The sequence below is a fragment of the Cyphomyrmex costatus genome, unplaced genomic scaffold (assembly GCF_001594065.2).
Source record: "Cyphomyrmex costatus isolate MS0001 unplaced genomic scaffold, Ccosl1.0 scaffold14, whole genome shotgun sequence".
Taxonomy (NCBI): Eukaryota; Metazoa; Arthropoda; class Insecta; order Hymenoptera; family Formicidae; genus Cyphomyrmex; species Cyphomyrmex costatus.
Genome location: NW_017275390.1, coordinates 670289 through 691862, shown reverse-complemented (window position 1 = coordinate 691862; position 21574 = coordinate 670289). Strand labels below are relative to the sequence as shown.

Here is a 21574-nt window from a genome sequence, read left to right as displayed (position 1 = left end):
ATTGGTTGTATAATATAATAAGATTCTTAATTATGTTACAAATCACTTTAAAAAAAAAAAAAACATAAATACGCATGTTATACAAATAGTAAGTTCATCGAGGTCGAAATCGACGATATTTGTTGTCAATCTGTTGTTCCGTTTTAGACGCTGTTTCGATGTATTCATTACCGAGAACGATGACAATGTGAAAAATAATATTCATTAGTCACGTTAGAACTGAAAATATGAGGACCGGTGACTACTGTTGACAAAAGTTGCTTTAGAAACATGAAAAAAGAAATAAATAATAACCGCGGCAGAAAAGCAAGAAACGTATTATTTTTAATATCGCTTTCGCGAATAAAAGAATATTTCAGAAGTGCATCCGCATATGGATATTGATTTGTCGAAAAATGAAAAAAAAACACGACGGAAGTCGCTAGTCATCGACCGATAAACATATCTTATTCTAAGCTTTCTTGTTGTTTAACTTTGAGCACCATTTTTTAACTTATAGGTCGATTGTTAATAGCCATTATTATTTTATGAAACTATTGAAACGTTTTCGTGATAAATATTTTTTGCCGTTATTAACTTAGATTATATACTGAAAAAATTTTTGTTATAAATTACAATTATGCTATTATTTTTTGAAACTTTCAGAATAATATTGGAATTATTAAGTATAATAAATAACATATTTAACATTTAGAAATTAAAAATTACTTTTAAGAGAAATGATTAATGAGATTACTACTAAGGTTGTTTTCCTCATAATAAAATTCTGTTGGAAAATAAATTAAATATTAAAAATAAATTAACAATTTGCAACCGATATTTCACGACGCAACCGTTTATACCTCCGTAGATCAATTTTTATCCATTTTGAAACCCAATCGAGTAATCAAACAGAATCTGTTTTTTCTAAAAAAATCTATTCCCAAAAGTCTGAATTTTGAGTCACATCAGTGTGTCTATAAAATGTTGATCGTCGTTGTTCAATCGTGAGAAATTCGGGACCAGAAATTGTGGATTCTTGCCATAATGTTACCGCCAATCATCGGCAATATTAACAGCAACGACATACTAACATTGTACAATTCCGATAATGGCGACGACAGAAACATGGTGGCAACACGAACAGTTAACAGAGGTCGCTATGCGGAAATTGGCGTTAGAAGGTAAATCAAGTTTTATAAAAGGAGAAGGAATCTAAGATATAAATAGATATTTCGACTGAACTTCCGAGAATAACTCACGCCTGGTTGTTATACATTTTGGCAGAAATATTTGGGTATTCAATTTCCTGCTCTCGCCGATCTATCGACTCTATCGATATGATAGATAGTAGCCATTTTGTTCTCTTACGATACTTTCTCTCGCTATATTGTCTCTTCATTACTGTTTTATACTTATACCTTTTAACTCCCTACTTTCCTGTGTATATATCTTTCCGCATTGCGATATTCGATAAGATATTTTAATCAGATTTTATTATGACACTATATATTTTTTTATACCACTGTAAACTACAACTTACTTCTGAATAAATTTATTTTCACGCGCGTTTTAAAGCTTCCAATTTTTCATGATTCAAGGAACAGTGTGCACCAAAATGAAAGCAGTCATTGGTAAAATTTTCTTCAAGAGTATAAATATAAATATATTTACACTCTGTAGTCTCTTATTTATAACATTAATTCTGTTTGATAAAAAATTCCCAAAAACTGTTATGAAAGCTGTTCCCAGTTTGTTCCATCTGCTCATGTTTAAGTCTATCAATCACATCTGATGATAGCTTTTTGTTGCTTGTTGTTTTCAATTACTTAAATACAGTACTCGCAAATGTCCCACGATTCGTCTATAAATTTGGTTTCGTCTAATTTGAATTCGATAATTATTGATAAACTTTTTTATGGTGACTGTTTCTGATTTCTTTCCAATTCTTATGTTAAATGAATCTCATTTTGAGGAATTTCCTAGCATTGAATCAAAGAAGTAAAGAAATAATATACCTCTTGTAACAGTGTAAAAACTTAGCATGCTTCTTCACAACTTTCTGCGACAGATTCACTAATTAAATTAAGGGGATCCTAAAGTCGTCTGTATTACCAACTATACCATATAATTTTTGTATCGCGCAAATACTTTTTTTCGTCATTCACAGATTCGAAATTCCTTTTCCAGGATCAAAGTATATGCATTAATACGTGTCCGTGAAGTAGAATCTATGCTAGAAACGACAAAAAATTTTGAAATTGAGTTCTGTACCATTTCTTAGTCCAATATGGCGCGCCAAAGCTGTCATGTCGTTGCACATTGTGACATTTGCTTCATATAAAAGCTATGCGATCTGTACTTTTACGAAATATTAGTGCACAGATTAGTAGTTTGCATGAAGAAAAGCGTGGAGTTCTTAAAATTCGATTCAGATGTCTAATTAAAATGTAATTACGATACGAAAATTTATGTAGGTATATGTGTGGCGTGCGTAAGTGAGATATTGATGTAGTGATGTCTAGTCAATCACTAGACGTAATCGTCTGTGTGTAAAGCCCAAGACAGCCCAAGACACAATGCGAGGGAATAGCGATAGCGATAAGTTTCAACTTATCAGAAATCGAATACACCGGAATACACATTTTTGATACTTCCGAAGTAGCCGATTCTTCTGATAGAGATTCTTCGCTCTAATAAGAAATAATATTACCATTTTAATATAATGTGTAAATAAAATAATAATCTCTTTATATATTAGAATAGAACACTTACAGCTTTATTTAAAAAAAAGTATTAAAGTTAAAAGATTTTTGTGCAGACTTTTGTGCATAATATATCCTTTTAAATATAATGCATGAAAAAATCATTCGAACATTACAACTTATACAATTAAGGAAACATTAGAATACCTCAGTACCTCACGTTGTGTCTTGGGCTTAAGTACTATTTACAGTATGACTAACATTGAAATATAATACTACTGGAATGAGAGCGCGGCTCCTCATTGTTTTTGTTAACAGTGGGTGCTTTCCAATTGATGACACAAATCGACACAAGTGTCGTTCTATCTTTGTCAATCACTAAATATCAAGAAAGATAGAACGATACTTGTGTCGACTTGTGTCATCAATTGGAAAGCACCCAGTGATTCGAGAGAGAGCGTTTCAAATATATATCTTTGTCCTTTTCGAAGTTATAGTATGCATGTGCAGTAAACAGTAGTGGGGCTTGTACAGTCCCGTGAAAACTTCAAATTTAGTATATGTAGCATGTATATGCATTAAGTGTAAAAACTGAATCTCAATTATTGTTGTGTTTAATATGTAGAACATAATATGGTGGAATATTATTGTATTAAAAATTGTAAGCAAGTAAGTAGTTGTAGCTGTATTTTGTAGTTATAATGTACGTTATTAATGTATAATTATCACTTATAAAATGAAATAAAGGCGTCAAGCGGTTTACCGCTCGGTGCGATTGACTCGCGATCTGTAGACCCGAGTTCAATCCCATCTATGATCAGACGCGATTTTTCGCGTTTAAGGAACCGAAAATGGCTCCACCTGATGATCAAAGATCTATATCAGCCATTCAAATTCGGCATTAAAATTTAGTGATTTTTTAATATGGATTAGTGTTCTTACCTTTAGTTCTTCGTTGGATCTAAGTGTATGAACCAATCATATTAAAGAAAAGCTAAGCGTTAACCGATAAGTCATTACAATTCTGCATGAGCTTGTGCAAGCAGTGGAGAAAGGGGCTTACTCTAACGCGGAAAGATAAATATTTATACTTTACGCTATTTCTTACGTTGTAAAGAAATTTAAATAAGTGACAAATTATAATTCTTTTTCTCTCCTTTGTTGTTGTAGGAGTGATGTCTTCTTGGAACCATATTTGCAACAGCACGAGACTGTTCAAGTGGTTTCACCGAGCACCCCACCGTCAAATTCACTCCAACATCAAGCGACGCAGTTACATCATGTACAGGTGAGTTGTTAAAAACACGGAAGACGATATAGAAAAAGCATTCTAATGTTTCCTTAATTGTAAGTTGTAATGTTCGAATGATTTTTTCATGCGTTATTTAAAAGGATATATTATGCGCAAAAGTCTGAACAAAAATCTTTTAACTTTAATACTTTTTAAAAAATAAAGCTCTAAGTGTTCTATTCTAATATATAAAGAGATTATTATTTTATTTACATTATATTAAAATGGTAATATTACTTCTTATTAGAGCGAAGAATCTCTATCAGAAGAATCGGCTACTTCGGAAGTATCTTCAAGATCAATGGAAGATTCTGGCAGTGAAGTGGCTTGTGATATTTCCCTACTCGAAAGGCTCATACGCTCTCACCCAATCTGGTTTTTGCCGGATATCCAGAGAGCCGGGGCCTTTCATTTATTACAAGGCAAAGAGGAAGGAGTAAGTGCTTGATAAATTAGAGTAGCTTCTCTATTCTCATTATTATAAACATATTGGAAGATTAATAAATTCTTATTCTTAATATTTATTCATTTTTAATTTTTATGATAATTTATACAAGAATAGGAACGATACCGATTTAACGACGTTAACTTCTGCAGAGTAGCAAAAATGAGATTTTCGTACCACCAATGTGGTAAACAAAACAAATTCATATTTGTAGATTTCTATTACGATTTTAGTATTATAGTTTTTGAGGTCACTAAATTCAAATATAACATTAAAAATTCAAAATTCAGATTGACAATTTTAATAGCGTATGTATTAATTAATAGTAAAACGTTCCCTCCCCCTGCTTTATTCATAAATCAGGATTATATAATTGTCAATCAATCGCCCATAATGTACGCGGAATTCAAACTTAGAAAATTTAAATAGATCACTTAATAAATAATGCCCCGTATTAAAGAAATAAAAGGAATAAAGATTAAATGTAACGCTTAATTTCTATTGACGTTTAATTTGCAATTCTATATATTTCTATACCTTTAATATTTAATATTTACTTCTATTCGTAGTACTTTTTCTGTTGTATGTAAGGTTTAAATCATTGTTTATTTAAATATTTTTTTTGTTGCAGAATTTTGTAGTGCGACAATCGAGCCATGGCAACACAATGGCTCTCTCAGTGAGATTACCTGTCGGAAAGGGACCTTACATTGAGCATTACCTGATACAGGCCAACAAGGGCAAACTAAGTTTGGAAACGAGTGAGAACAGGTTTGAAAATATCCCCTCGCTGATTGCTCACTACTCACAATGTTGGTAAGTGCTTTCTTTTTCTTTTTTTATTTATACATGGATTTCTGTCCCAAAAATAACAAACTATCTGTTTTTTCAGAATTATTTAATTTAATACTTTTTTTTACAAAATTATTTTGAAAATTTAACTATTTGATTAATTGTGTATCTTGAAACGAAGTTAAAACTATAAAAATAAACGAGTTCACTGGAATATTATAATATATTTACAATATAATTTCATTAGTATCTAATATAAATTTACTCAATTTTGTAACTTTCATACGTTGCAAGATATATAATAATCGATACTGCAATACGTAAAGAAAAATAAATAAAATTTATTTATACTCTTTTTAACATTTTTTTTACAAATTATTGTGCATCACCGTCGATATTTACTGTTATATGTTTTGCATGCATACAACAACGTGTTCCATTACTGCTGCAGGTTACAGATTAGGTTACAGACGCGTTAAGGTTAGACAGATATACGATATAGTTTTCTCTTTCTCTTTCTCTCTCTTTCATATATATTAGATTTTACTGAAACTACTATCTTGCATGCACAAGTCGGCTCAAATCGGCTCGTGTTGCGACTCTTTATTATCTAATAATCTTTAATAAGATTGTGGTATATTCATATAGTTGTAAATCGATCCACGATTGAAAAAGAGAGAGAGCGGGAAGGGGAGGGAGAGGGAGAGAGAGAGAGATCATTTCAGGCGAGTTAGATTTGCATCAAACTTTGAACCAATCGGATTTATTACATCGTGGTTTAAGAGAAGCGTTTTTCAAATGAAAATTAATTTAAATGCATTGGAATATCAATCCTATATCTCGAAACATTTGGAAATTATTCAGGTGGTCCGGGACTTTTGGCAGATCCTGCATATATAATGTTTGTGTAGTACTATTAATTTAAATAATAAATAATAACTTGAGTTTTCATATAATAGTTAAGAAGCAGGCTAAATGGTTCAATTTAGATCTTTAGTATTGAAACAATTTTAAATGTGCATTTCTGTGTTCATATATTACAAATCGAATCTTGTAAATTAATTAATTTATATTTACTTTTGTTTGACAAGCAGTGATGAATTACCAGTACAATTGAGTTTACCGAGAGCAATGCGAGAGGCAAAAAATAGACAACAATTGTCATCGCTGGCATTGCTGGGCCAAGAATTTTGGCGATATCCAATGGCGAATCCGAAGCAACCAGAAAGTAGTAGCAGCAATACGTCTAGTCTTGGTAGTTTTCATGGGGGTGAGTTTTTCCTAATAATAATCTGTATGAATAATTTTAAAATAAAAGTGAGACATAATAAATATTCTTTAAAAGGGAAAATTTAAAAGTAAAATTAAAATAATTTTTTTCAATATAAATAATGATTTTTTAATAATAATTACAAGTTTTATTGTAAATTAAATATTTGTTATTTTTGTTTATTAATTAAATGCGTGTTAAAGATTTATATTGAACTCCCAAATAGTTTACAAAGCTAAGCAGAAATTATAAACAAAAATATTTATAACATAATCCTTTTCTACAGATAACAATGGCCATCATATTAACAAGAGTAATAACGTGAATACGCCGACCACGGAAAGTATAGTGCTTAATCTGGCTCCAATATTGTTTCACAATATGCGTAAGATATTGACATTCTATTTTTTTCTATTTTTACAGCGTTTTCTTGAATTTATTACAAAGTTATTATTATTACAAATTTTATTTTTTATTTAAAATTTGATGACATTTTTTATTTTTTTAACATAAACAATTTTTTATTTAAAATATTTTTTACAAGATTGATTCTATTTTCTAATTCCATTTACGTAGTAAGTGTGTATATGTGTGTTTACTTATGTATGAATAACATTTTAATATTTTTAAATATATGTACTTTGTGCATACACACACATGTATATACAATTTCATATTTTGTAAAAAACAAATACAATATATCAAATGTAACACAATCATTTGTGTGTATGTACATATTTGTATTATTTTTTGAACTAGAATCATCAAAATTAAATATATACAGAATAGATTTGAAAATCTTGTCTGTAAGATAATGTCATCAAATAAAGAAATAAATAATGTAAAATATTATGAAAATAAATGTCATTATAGCTCGTGTAATGATGAAGAAGTAATAAATAATTAAGTTTAAACGAAAGCAATAATTATCGACATTAGTTGCAATTCTTAAGATAAATTTGTCTTATTATGATCCAATTTTTTATATTTAAATTTTTTATATTTTATCATAGTTTTTTAAAAATCAAAGGCAGGACAAATTTTTTCACAAAAAAATATCATAAAATCGTTTCAATCTAATTTATCACTTTAATCACTTTTTACATGTAGATACTCCTTCTCCGACGAATACTGTCAATGCGATCACCTCGAAATTTGTATCATCGTTGCCACGTCAGCCGCGTCCAACTCCGCCGAACACTCTCGATCTGACCGTCTTCAATGAGCCTTTGAATAATACTAAAAGGGAGCGAATTTTATCATCGAATGACAAACTATCTCACAAATTGATCTCTCCAAATCTTGTGCAAAGTGTGCGTTGTCCTTCGCCGGTGGTTTATAATGTGGAAAATAATATTCTGAATCCTAGACAGGATACGAGGAATTTTGACAATTTAAAAAACACGCTGGATACATCAAAATTGACAACGATTGAATTTACCACGAGTTCAAGGAAGCTAACATCCATTTCGACCTTTCATCAAAATAACCTATCGTGCCTCACATCACCAGAATTAGCGGATAGTAGGAATATCATTACTGAGAATCAAGGAGCTAGGCAAAATATGAAGACACCGCCACCGCCTCCACCAAGATGGGCCAAGTCTAGCATTAGTCAGAATCAGAATAATTTTACTGTAACTACGACGGTGACATTCAATATGAACCAGGGCAGTGATTTGAACACTTCACAGGTAAATTTTAAAAAGCATTCTACAAAATTTCATAATTATTAAGATCGTTTTTAACGTATTTTTAATTTAATAACACATTGTTTCTAATTTAAAAATACATAAATATAATAACGAATAAGTGAAAGTTATCTTCAGTCAAAACGAGTTTTAGTGTCTAATAATGCATGAATTTTTACAATTTCCAGTTTAAACAAATTGCGCGTCGATTATTTGTCGATCTTGAAATATGGACTTAAATTAAATTTACCTTGACCGAATATGCGATCTTCTTCACTCATTTTGTTGCCTATAGCAGATGTATTTTCTATATATACTAGTTATTGTGATTAATATCTTCACATGCCTCGGTGATGGAATCGATAAAACGCGCGCACAAAATTCGGGAGATTCAAATTTGAATCTCGACTGAGTGGATATTTTTTGTAATTATTTACAATGTTTTGAAGATTTATTATTAAGCCCTAAGATTCTCCTTGACTGAATATGGCCTTTTTCACTCAGTAAACTTTTCGGACTATTTTTATTTAATATAGTATAATAAATTTTCTTATAATATTCTAATTTTTTATGTCGACATGCTTTCATTCTATCTCATACCTTCTATTTAATTTGAAACTTTTAATATAAAGTTAATCTAATTTTACAGATACATGTATTTTATGTGTACTTATTATAATGCAATGTCTTATGTTGATTATTGTTATTACTATATAAATTACGGTAATTAATAACTAAAGAATAAATCATTTATCTGATTATTAATTTGTCATTTATGAGCCGTTATATTATAGTTAAATCATTTATCTTTACTACATTGAAATAATCGTAACTCTATTTCATCTCTCTTTCTTTCTTTCTCTTTCTCTGTTTGTCAACAGCAAAACACACCGTCGGATCCGAACACGTCACTACTGAGTCCTCAATCTGATAAATCTCTCAATTCCAATTTTTCCATTAAATCACCTCTTTCGCCTATTACTCCAGTTTTATCTCCTACTTCGAAGCTGATACCAAAAACACCCAATGTGCTCTCTCCAATTACTCCTTCTAGCACCAGCAAATCAAAAAAACGACGAGATCGCGAGAACCGGAAAAACTCTCAACACTATCAGGAATCGGACATCTTGAACTCATATTACTGTAGTTCACCGGCCGATAAGATTTCTGATTATGAAGACATCTGGAACACAACTGATCAATCAACACAGTCAACCTGGAATGACAAATTGAAAAATAACAGGGTCGCCGGTATTCCACAGAATTGTGTGAAAAATTCAAACGACCGTTTAATGAGTCCCAAAGAATCTGAAAGTCTTATCAATGAAAAATTTTCAGTACAAGAACAAATGGTTCTAAAAAATGATGGTTTTATTTTAAAAAACGATAAAATGGGATACAAAGAAATGACGAATTCAGAATTTAGTAGTTTTAAACCTGTTCCGGAGATGAAGAGTCCTGAACAGAACTCATCAGAAGAGACTGATATAGGAAAACAACCTGATCTGCTATCTAGAGTTTGTAAGAGTCTATTAGATTGTTATATAAAAAAAATTGTATAAAACGACATCTTAATATTAAAGTCAATTAAAAGAAAAAGATTTTATATTATATAAAGGAAAACCATGAAAATTGAAAAATTTTTTGAAAATTCATAGGATTTGATTCAATTTTTGGTATAAACGTTTCTTAAGGGGCTAGATACATATTCATGGTAACATTAAAGTTTACGTCAAAAGTATCCTTGGTACCAAATTAAGCATAGTGGACATATTGATGTGTGTATTAAAAATTAATTGAAGTAAGTAAATGGGCTTTAAAATTGTGACGTCTCCATAGAGGAAATCAAGTGAAGAATTAGAGTGTTTGTGTGTGTGTGAGTCTTCTCCAGAACAACTTTTTTTCTAAGTTATCAGATTATTAGAGCGCGCTATCGAAAAAGCCAATTATGACGAATTATCGAGTCGATGTTGGATTTCTAGGTATTTTTTTAGTACAAATATGACCTCGAATCTAGAGAACATGGAATTTTTTGGATCTCTGGGAAAATAGCGCTCATTTTAGGTAATTTGATACAAAGGATACATTTCGTATAAATTTTGACGTTATCATGAATATATAGACACTCTAATACGAAACGTTTGTACCAAGTTTCAGCCAAATTGTTTGAGTTCTCCAAAATTTTTTCTATTTTGCATATTTATTAATTTTATCAGTTACAATACATTACTAAAATTTTAATATTTAAGAATTATTAAAACAAGTATATTTATTTTTGTTATTTTATTGTTCTTGAATTTTATTTAATGGTAAAGGATATTATATTGAAAAAATATATTAAAATTAATAATATTTTCTTTTTTTATTTATTAAAAGTTTTAATATTAAAAATTGTTTATTTAAAATTTTTTTAAATAATTTAAGTTTAAAAATCCTTTTTTCAGGTAGTGCCAACTCATTGAATAGTCCTAGAATGGTGTCACCCCCAAGAAATAAATTAGGTCTTGTTTTGGCAAAATCGGAGAGCAACAGTCCTCAAACTCCCGAATCTAAACAGAGCAGTCCTTTTTATGCAGAACCAGCTGATACCATTGTTCAAAACGTCATTATAATTCCAAGAAGACGACTAATCAAAAATAATTTGACAATGAACAATTACCGGCATAGCGAACCAAGTTGGTTACAAACTCCGACAGAGAATGCTAATCAATTGCATTCTATTAATTGCTGGGAGGAACCATCCGAAGAGACAGAAGACAAGACGCCATTAATATCGTCATCAGTCGATAACTTAGCGAAAAGATTGGCTCAAACTAAGGAGACAAAAAAGATTCCTCGGGCGAAGCCTATCCAACCACCAAAGATCAAGACCAAGGTGTTTAATGACACTTCTTGGGCTGTCGATTCTAGCTGGGAGTTTATCGGTATGTTTTAATAGTCTCTACTATAGTTCTACCAGGGTTGGGAAAGTTTATTTTTAATTTACGTCAAAGTGCTACATTTTTTGTGTTAATTTTTACATATTAGGTCAATCGGAAAGTTCCGTCCGTTTTTTTGCAAAAAGTAAGATTTTATTTAAGAAATACTATGATCTATATTTCCTTCTAAGAAATTCTAAACTTAACGAAATTCTTTTACAGTACCACCACGAGTGCAAGCACTTTCAAAAAATCGTGATCAACTAAATGCGACTGGGGCGTCTATCAGAGTTTATGCTCTTCAACTTGCAGCAGATAAGACGACAACTTTCTCGCAAAATATTGACAACTTCATTCAATGCACGCGAGAGAGCAAGGAAGCGATTCCGCATATAGTAATGCGCAATATGCGCCAGTTCATGTCGGGTATGAAGAATTATCTTGTAAAACATGGCGAACGCGAATTCGAGAAAGAGGTGGAAAAAGAGCGACTGAAATTACGACCGAATGAATTTTTGAATCTTGATGCAATTCTCGAGGATGTGATGATGGGTCTGGTGGTACGACCCCTTCGAGAACACGTATGTCGACTGTTCAATGAACATTATATCGCCACTGGGGCATTGCAAACTCTAGCAGAAAATATTCAGCATGCCCAGGGAAAAACCATTCATGATCTTGGTGTTCAGGTGAGTAAATTTTCCTAAATATAGATCTATTACAATATATTTATATCAATAAATATTTAGAATAATTAGAAAACACTACAATAGCTTCATGAAATTTATAACATTTATATTAAATTAAGAAAAAAAAAACAATCAAACTTATTAAATTCTAATTGTTTTGCGTATAGTCGAAGATCGTACCTCCTTCTGAAGAAAATCTGGAACGGATTCTCAAATGCGTCGAGCGATTGCAGAAAGCCGATTCTCCACTTGACAAACTAGAACATTTATTGGCAGCCATCTCAGCTATTTTCAACTCCGTAAGTTTTTCTATATTTTTCTTCAAACATGTTATTTGTAGAAACGTAAACAACATTTTCGATAAATATTTTTAATATTTGTCAATCTTTTTGTTACTTTTATGTTACTGTTATTTTTATAGAAATTACTAAATATGTTGTACACTATACAGATATGAATATATTTATAATGTATTGTACATTATGTATTACATAATAAAGCGTTTATATGTATATCTGTATACTTAAAATTTTCACAACATTAACTGATTTACTGGCATATTCTGATAAGGGTGGTAAGAGATACGAAACGCAACATTAGTAACTATTAATGCTGCCAGTTTTACTTCTTTTACTGGTAGTAACCAAACCTGTTTTTGATTATAAGAAACGGTAAAAAAAATTACAATTTAAAACATTTTCTTTTTGTACTGTTCGGTATAAACTCCATCGCATAGACACGTATTATTGTGTATATTTTAACCCCAGAAAAAGATTTTTATATTTGTAAAAGAGGAAAAAAGTAATTGCGACAAAGTTGTAAACGTTTAATTGTAGAACAAACGATTATAGATCTCTTTAATTATGATTTTATAGGTAAAGGAAGCTAACTTGGGCAAGCATATTAGATTGAGCGCCGACGATCTTCTACCGTTGGTAATTTGGGTTTTAATACGTGGAAAAGTTGTGGACGCGGAGGTTGAAGCTGAGTACATGTGGGGCTTGCTACATGCTTCTCTTTTGAGTGGTGAAGGCGGCTATTACCTGACAACATTGTCAAGCGCAGTGCACGTTTTAAAGACCTTTAAATCCAATCAGAGCACCATGTCTACATTAAACGTAAGTAATAAATATTGCTAATTTTATATTTCTTATAAATCGGATTAAATTAATAGAGATAAATAATTATTATAACATCTATTTAAATTAAACATGTTTATATATAGTTACCGATATAAAAAATATATATTGAATATTCTTAACTCTTTTACAAAAAAAACCACCAAATTTCAATAAAATTGATAAAGGATACCTTTGTACCTTTTCTTATTAGTGCTGAAATACTATTTTTAATTAGTATACCAATAAAATTGAGTTTTCTTAGAAAATTTATGAAAATATTAAAATATTAAAATTCATTTTTGTAGGGATGTGGAACGCCGGACTGTTCATCTGTATTGCGGATCTTAGTACCAGATGAATTGCACGGTTCCTTAAATACTAGAACACTCCCGGTGAGACCCAATATGAATACTAGAGAAGTTTGCCGTATTCTTGCGCATAAGATTAGATGCACAAATCCTCAGGATTATGGGCTTTTTAAGCTGGTACAAGGAGAAGGTATGTACATTTAATATAGAAATTAATTTAATATAAGAAATATTACATTATAGATCACATACAATATATGGTTCAACTCGTCCGGAAAATATAATAACAGCGATGAAACTGTTTGTATTACTTTCATAAAGAGAATCAAGCTTTGACATTACTAAACTTTTAGTTATACTATTCTTCTCCTATTAATTAACAGTAGAGAAACTTTATTATCAATGCGCAATAGTTTACAAGAAATTATTGTTTAAAATTTTTATGTGCTTTATAATATATCCAGATTGTAAGATTGAATTGCAAGCAATAAGCAAAGTCGAGCAGATTAACTAATAGTTACAATACTGAAAATCTTGGTTTCGAGCGCAGCTTTCCAACTTTTTCTTCTGCATTTGTTAAAATATGCAATCAAGTGAAAGAGTATTATTAAAATTATTTGTATACTTTTAAACTGTAAGAAAAGTACTGTTATATTTTTAAAGAAAAAAGTAAACGAATATTTGTGCATGTTTGTTTAATAATAAATTAGTACTTATTGTTATTATTAGTCAAAAGGTATGAAAATAATTATAATAATTTTATTTATATATACAATTATACAACATTAACATAGGATATGAAGATGATGAAAAATTATATATTTATATTACAAAATCTTCTTTTGCAAACATAACTTTAATTTTTACTGTTACATTGAAAATCCCGATTGGAGTTGAAACGTCTGTGTGTATTATTTATATTTATATTAAATTTTGTATTATTTAAACTTTTTATGATTGTCATCATTTAAATTTAAATTTGTTTTACTGTCTTTTTGCCCTTCTTCTATATACATATATATTGTTATTATAGGAAAGGTTTGGTATAATAATAACATTTGTACATAATTAAATAACTAAACACATATTCTTATATCTATTTTAACTATTGATAACAGTTTTTGTATTACGTATATCTTGCAATTAGCGAAAATGTATGTTTCATCTTGTTTATTATGTCTCTATTTTTATTATGTTTTTTATTATACTTAGCACAAAGATAATTATTGCATTAATTTTAATTATTGATAATAAGTATTTGTCAATTAGTCATTAATCATAATAATACCGAAAATTGTTTTAGAAACGTTGCTCGGAGATCATGAATGCCCACAGGAGCTCTCTCACTGCCTTTTTGCCTATAAGCGAATTGATGCAAAGATAGCATGGCCCAAGACCAGCTCTTAAGTATATTTTACTAATTTAAAATTACTTTCTAGACACCTCTGTCATAAGCCAATATTACATTTCTCAAGATATAAGCATTATATGTCTTGAAAACAGAAAATTGAAAAAATTCTATAATATCTTTTCAGCAAAAATATCTCTTTCAAAATTGGATATTAAGTCATTTAATATCGTTTAAGTATTTAAGAATTTTTGACAGAACCATTTCGGTAGAAATTCTCTTAGCATTGCCATTTTTATCAGGCACTTGTCATATAAATCTAATCTAAATATGGATAAACGAGAATTTATCACTTGCAGAAATAATATGGATACTTAATTCTGAAAGAGAAAAAAGTAACTTGAATGAAATGGTCATCAAGAAAAAAAAAAAGAAATAAAATAAATTTTATTTAAATTTTTTAATTAATTTAAAGAGATCTTAAACAATATGATGTACAATTGTTAATTTTTTTTTATATTTTAATCCTCAGTAGTAGAGATAAATACAGTGTAATAACTTGGGTTTTATAGAGTATTAAAAATAATAATAAATTGTAATATATATATTACTTTTTTTACACTTTTTTACACAGTAGAATAAAGCAATGATAAGTATAGTATAAGATTTTCTTATTACTTAATATCTATATATGTATATATATATATGTAACAAGTAATGAGAGAGATGTATGTCTTATTCTCTTAAAAAAAAAAGTAAATTACTTTTTTATCATTTTTTAATCTTGATGAATTTTTTTAAATAAAATCATGTAAACGTGTATAAAAGCTTAATAAAAAAAATGAAGTTTGTAGATGTTTACGGTTCCTTTACATCTTAAATTTAAATTCTTTATTTAATATGTTTAGCAAAGTATTATAGAGATATGACACCTACTGAGGGTTAATATATTTATTTATACTAATTAAATATCTTGATGTCAGCTACAGCGTTATTGCAAATTAAATTATTCATAATCAATTTATCAACCGACTCGACGGAATTGACCATTGCTCAAATTGCATCAAATGTAAAAACAAAAGAAAAAAACGTATAATTGTGTACATGTGTGCGAAAAATGATAATTTTAAAATGCATATACATTTATAATTATACACAGGATACACGAGCGCGCGTGCGAAACACATACAGTCTCGTACTCATACAGTGTATGTTAAAAGTTTCGGAATAGTTAATTATTATAGAAAGTATTGGTATATTAGAAAAATGTTTTATACAAATGTTGTAGTTTTAATAAATGCATTAAATATCGATAGCTATTTGATCTTGAGCGTAAGTCTGGAGAAACTCTCAAAGTCAATTTAAAATTTTTTAATAGAAAATCACGCTTTATTAATATTCTTGAATTAAGATTTTTTCAAAACATTATAATAAATCTTTTAAATAAATTACGTACTGTTTTTTTGAGGTAAGAAAAAGTAAAGTCAGATAATAAATTTCTTTATATATAAGTCATTTATGTATAAGTCATATTGATGTGTATAATGACTAAAATTTATAGACGTTACAAATCAATATGACTTATACAAAGAAATTTATCATCTGACTTAACTTTTTCTCGCCTCTAAATCTTCTTTTGTTCAAGTGTTTTTCAAGATATGAGTCGACATTTGAACAAAGTTCAAGGTATCTGATTGGTGATTATGATAATGCTAATATATATCGGTGATATTTAAGTTTTGTTAATTTATTCAAAATACTTAATTTAATAAAAGGAGTATTATTGTAATGCTTGAAAAAAATTTCAATGTTCTTTTTAACGACTTTAACGGTATTGTTAAATTGTCGTTGAGGATCTTTTTTATTGTATAATATAAAACTTACACAATGATAATGTAACGATATTGTTGTAGGTTTCTTAATGTTAATTTCAAGAAAATATTGAATAAAAAAGTTGGACTTTCCATTAAAAATGTTAAAGTTGACTTTGAGAATTCTTCCACATTTGCACTTAAAATCAAATAGATATTACCATTGGATTAATTTGTTGGAACTCTACAATTTTTGTACGAAACAATTTTCCAATATAGCAATACTTTCTATGATAATTAGTTGTTCCATAACTTTCAACATGCAATGAATATGTATATACGTAGGATTGGGAAAATTATTTTATATTTTTTAAACAGAGAATTTGTTTTGAAGCAAAGAATTTGTATTTTTAAATATTATTAATTTTACTAAAACACTGCTATATATTTTTTAAAATTAATTTTTAAAATATTCTTTTAACGAGCGATGGTTAAAATTTCCTTAAAATCACTTTTAGGGTCATAATCTTCACAATACATGTCAAGATCGAGGTCATTGATGGAGATTTCCCTCATTTTCATTTTTACTATTAAAAATATGTAACTCCCATATAGTAGGGGAGACCGGATCTCATTGGCATAAGAGATAATAAGTTGGCATTACGTTCAGTTTATGTGGCAAAAGAAACAATGGAAAAGTTACTGTAAAATATGTTTTTTATAACATAGGTACTTATCCTTAAGTTTCATTTAATTCAAACAAGTATTATAATAAAAAAAGAGAATAATGTAATTCAAAGGGTACGAAAAGTAAATTTTCGAGCTTTTCAATATTTCGTATTAATACTTCTCAGCTTGAGAAAATAAATCTAAATAACGTATTATCAGTTAAAAGAAAAGTTTTTGTTATTATATCTATATATATACATGTTATTTTGAGTGATGATAGTAATTTGTTATAATAAAACCATTAAAATAAAATGTATGTGGAGATAGAGTACGTTGACTCATATTTAATGCAACTTATGCAAGGTCAGCATAGGTTAGCATGATATGTTATCGTTCGTACTTCGCACGCGAAACTCGTGAGAACAATTTCGATCGGAATCCATTCCGATTTTGTTCCATAATAGGTACCTATAATCTCTCTTAAGAGGTCTTGATATATGTATACTATGAGCAACTTTTCCCATGGTATCTACTTATCCCACTATTATTGGAACAAGCTGGCTGCATGAATGCAGCGTGTTTGTATTGCACTTAATACAAAGAAACTGTACATTATACAGAATCGTTTCTAATTCAAAATGTATAGAAAAAAGGTTCTTTCTAACATATTAGCATAATTTAATCATAATAATCAGTTTTTTAAAGGACTTAATGCTGAAATTGTGAAAGCTGTGCCAACGAGACCCGGTCTCCTCTACAGATTATGCAAGCAATATTGCACTTCCTGATTGCAACATTCCAATAATATTGCAGTAACACTGGAAATGTTGCAAGCTTTTGTGCTTTATGGAATTAAGTAATACAGTTATTACTTTATTTAAAAATCGTAAAACTGAGGGGGCCATGACAAAAGATATAAGCAGTAAAAGATGTAAGCAGTAAAGAAATCAACGTGTTGAATTGGCTACTGGTTACTTAAAAGGTCTTTACTGTAATTGGACAATTTGCTTATTGTTCAAATTTTTTTTGTATGCCATGGCTCTAACTATAACTTTGTTATTATAAGTAACAAATTAATTCCCAAACCTCGTATATAATATACGATGTATTGTGAAAGGTCGTATTATATGCATTTGCTCAATATTTAATGTCTTGTGGACGTTTGCAATAAAAAAAAAGGAAGGATGCTATTTGGAAGTGAATTTTTTATGAAAGAATAAAGTCAGATTTATAAATCCAGAGAGCATTCGTGGGGGAGGGAAAAGGCATGATAATAAATTAATTTTATTACTAAAAGTGAAACAGCCCACGTAACACACCAGCGCGTGTAAAGCGCTTTCGAAGCGCTGTTCAGATTGCACCTCCCAAAACTGCTGTTAATTATGCACTTTTATTGCATGCGGATAACTCGACTAATTTCAAGTCATATTGCAGACACTGTTATACGACATGGAAAGTGTAGTAAATGTGCTATAAAACTGTATTTATTCTGCGCTGATTATATACGCTTATAATGCGCTTTTCATAGTGGATTTTGAAAGCGCTTTTAAAGCGCTAAAAAGCTGCTAAAGTAATGCACCTGCATACGCGCTTTTTTAGCGCTTTTTAAGCGCTACTGTGCTACGTGGGAGGGCTACGAGCCAACGAATTCTTTAAAATCTTTAATTTATTCTAATATAATTAATTTTATCAATTTGTAAGTAATTTTATTAATTTGTAATTACTAAAACAACTTGATGTCTTATCAATTAGATTGGATCATCATTATTATTTATTTATTCGTCGTTGTATACATGAAGTCAGTGGCATAATAAGTGGATGGGACTAAGATTATTCAAATTTCCATATTGATTCGGGACTTCCTTATACATTTATGAATTATGTAATCATACAAGAATACATTTCTTGCCTAATATTTTATTTCGATGCAAATTTAACATAATAAAATCCACAATCGTTCTTTTTTTTGTTGTGGTATATTATGTGGAATAAATTTATGCTTCGTTTCTAGTTCTTTTTTCTCTGCCTAATTTCAATTTAAAATAAATTTAAGAAAATTTATTTTGGTACTTACATTTCAAAATCTATGCTAGAGAATATTTTTAAGAATTCTGTTCTATTTATGGCTGTATCTTGTAGTAATTCAATTAATATAATAATACGTTTCTGTATTGCTTAATAAATGTATTAATTTTTGACCAATTACTACTTTTTTTTGAAAAGAATATTCCTTGAAAAAAAGTAGAAACTTAATATAGTATTACTTAATATAGTATTAATAATGTACACTTACTCCCAAAAAAAACAGTACATAAATTTGGGAAAATTTACCAAATTAAAAATGATCATAATTTAGTAAATAATGAAGATAAAAATATATTTAAAAAAGCAAAATGAAGCTTGAAATTATTTAACTTTAAGATTATTTGAATGGGAATTGTACTAGGCCATTAGTTTCAAAATGGCGGATGATAAAGTAACAACATGCAAGACTGATAATAATCAGAAGTCCAACTTTGCGATGCTGCATGGTGTGAACGTAAAAGTATAGAATTTTATCTTTAAAATGATTTTTTACCGATCTCGATACAATCTTTTTTTTTTGTTGAGTTATTCCAAATTTAAGATACCGCTGTCATTAGTTCAAATTATGTAATTCTTCTCAGTACGAATTGCGCATAGAGTTTGACTGATTGGAATCATATTGCGACTTTATATCTCACTAGATACACAGCATGACTTTATGACCATGGATATTCTGTTTTGATGTGGATGTTAATGATTGGCTGGGACAAACCCATAATTTTGCTTTAGGGGATTATCAAAATAAATCTATTTTTTATCCTCAGTTGTACGCCACAAGAAACTGAATATTAAAGTTAGCACAGTTAAAATATATTGTAAAGATAAAAAAAGCAAGATAGAAAATGAAAATGTATTCTTGTATGATTATTTAATTGCTAATTAAAATTAATCGCTCTATAGAATAAAACAAATTAGCCAAAAAGTATATTTATATAAATAACAAATATAATATAATATATAATAAAAAATAAATAAAATGACGTTGAATCACTTTTAAATCACTTTTCACTCTCTCCGTAATACATCATGCCCAAAGGCAGAAAAACTATTTATTAAAAAAATGGATTTCTGTAAGTTAATATACTGCTGTAGAATTTTGTTTTTTAAATCAAGAAACTATTTACGATATAATAATATATTGATATACATGATCGATAATGCGCTGATGATCTCTGGATTTAAAACTGGCTTTGCGAGTTTATACTTAAGTTACATACATATATGTATGCACATATAACATGTATATTCATATATGTAGAAAAATAATATATATTATTGTACTTTATACACACACACACACACACACACACACACATATATATATATATATATAATGGATTATGAGAAAAACGCATTTAAAGTTTTATGAAGCTGCACGTATATCGTCAATAGTATTGATCCGTTTTCCGTTACAAACGAAAGTGATGCTCAGAGGGGAACGAAATTCTGCTCTATTGAATAGAAACATTCTAGAATGGTCTCGAAAGATCTTGAATATAACGGCCCTTTATGGCAATTGGTTGTCACGCGCTGTTTGAATCGATCGAATGGTCCCAAACACCACGTTCTATGAAGTGTTTCAGACAAACGTTGTATAACTTCAAGAAGGACATAAAACGGTATCATTAGTTTAACCTTGGGTGGCGTCGCCAAAGTTTGGTTAAGGTCAAATTTATAAAATCCGTGAAAAGATCTTTTAAATCCTATAGTTTTTGTCTGAAACTACTTTTCTATAAAACGTATTTTTCGAGATATTCAGGGGTAGTTTTGGTAATTTTGCTCACTCTCTATATATATTATATATATTATATAGGGTGATTCATTTTAATCTTAACAAATATTTTGGAAAATATGAAAGATAAGGAAAAACGTTTAGAACAAAAGTAAATTTTAAGAAGACCATACATATTTTAGTCAGGTTATTTTTTTCCAGGTGGAAGCGCCAAAGAGATACAAAGTCACTTTTTTTTTAAATAGAATTATATTTTTACTTTATATTAGAGATGCATCAGATCGTTAAATCACCAAATACCGGATACGGATATTCAGTCTCAAATTCTTTTCGGATATCCGACATATTGTGTAAAAAAAGATCATATAATTCCATTTACACAAATTGGAATGTCTTCTTATTTTTTTATTATCTCAGTTTAGAAAAAAACGTGATTAAAATATATATATCTCCCCAAATCGTTCTATTTTTGCCTAAAACATTTTTTCGTATCTTCCTTATTTTTCGAAATATTAGTCTATTAAGATTAAAATGAATCACCTTGTACATACATACATATATATACACATACACATATATCTTTAAATATACATACATATATATATATATACATGTGCGTGTGCCTGCGCGTGCGTGTGTGTGTGTATAGAAAAAATAATACAAATTTTTCTATAATATATACATATGAAAGAATGTGCAAATTGCTATACATTTTCTATA

At 29.2% G+C, this 21574-nt stretch overlaps 1 protein-coding gene across 1 annotated transcript; it reads left to right on the top strand.

Annotated features, from left to right (window-relative positions):
• Positions 1–1026: 1026 nt before the first annotated feature.
• On the top strand, positions 1027–14660 carry spri (Src homology 2 domain-containing protein sprint). Its single transcript, XM_018551417.1, has 14 exons — positions 1027–1163; positions 3855–3972; positions 4223–4411; positions 5052–5236; positions 6307–6482; positions 6769–6867; positions 7593–8176; positions 9055–9694; positions 10618–11097; positions 11314–11780; positions 11948–12079; positions 12656–12898; positions 13207–13399; positions 14513–14660. Exons 1-14 carry the CDS (start codon positions 1027–1029, stop codon positions 14614–14616), a joined length of 3747 nt encoding a protein of 1248 aa, XP_018406919.1. The 3' UTR covers positions 14617–14660.
• Positions 14661–21574: the final 6914 nt, after the last annotated feature.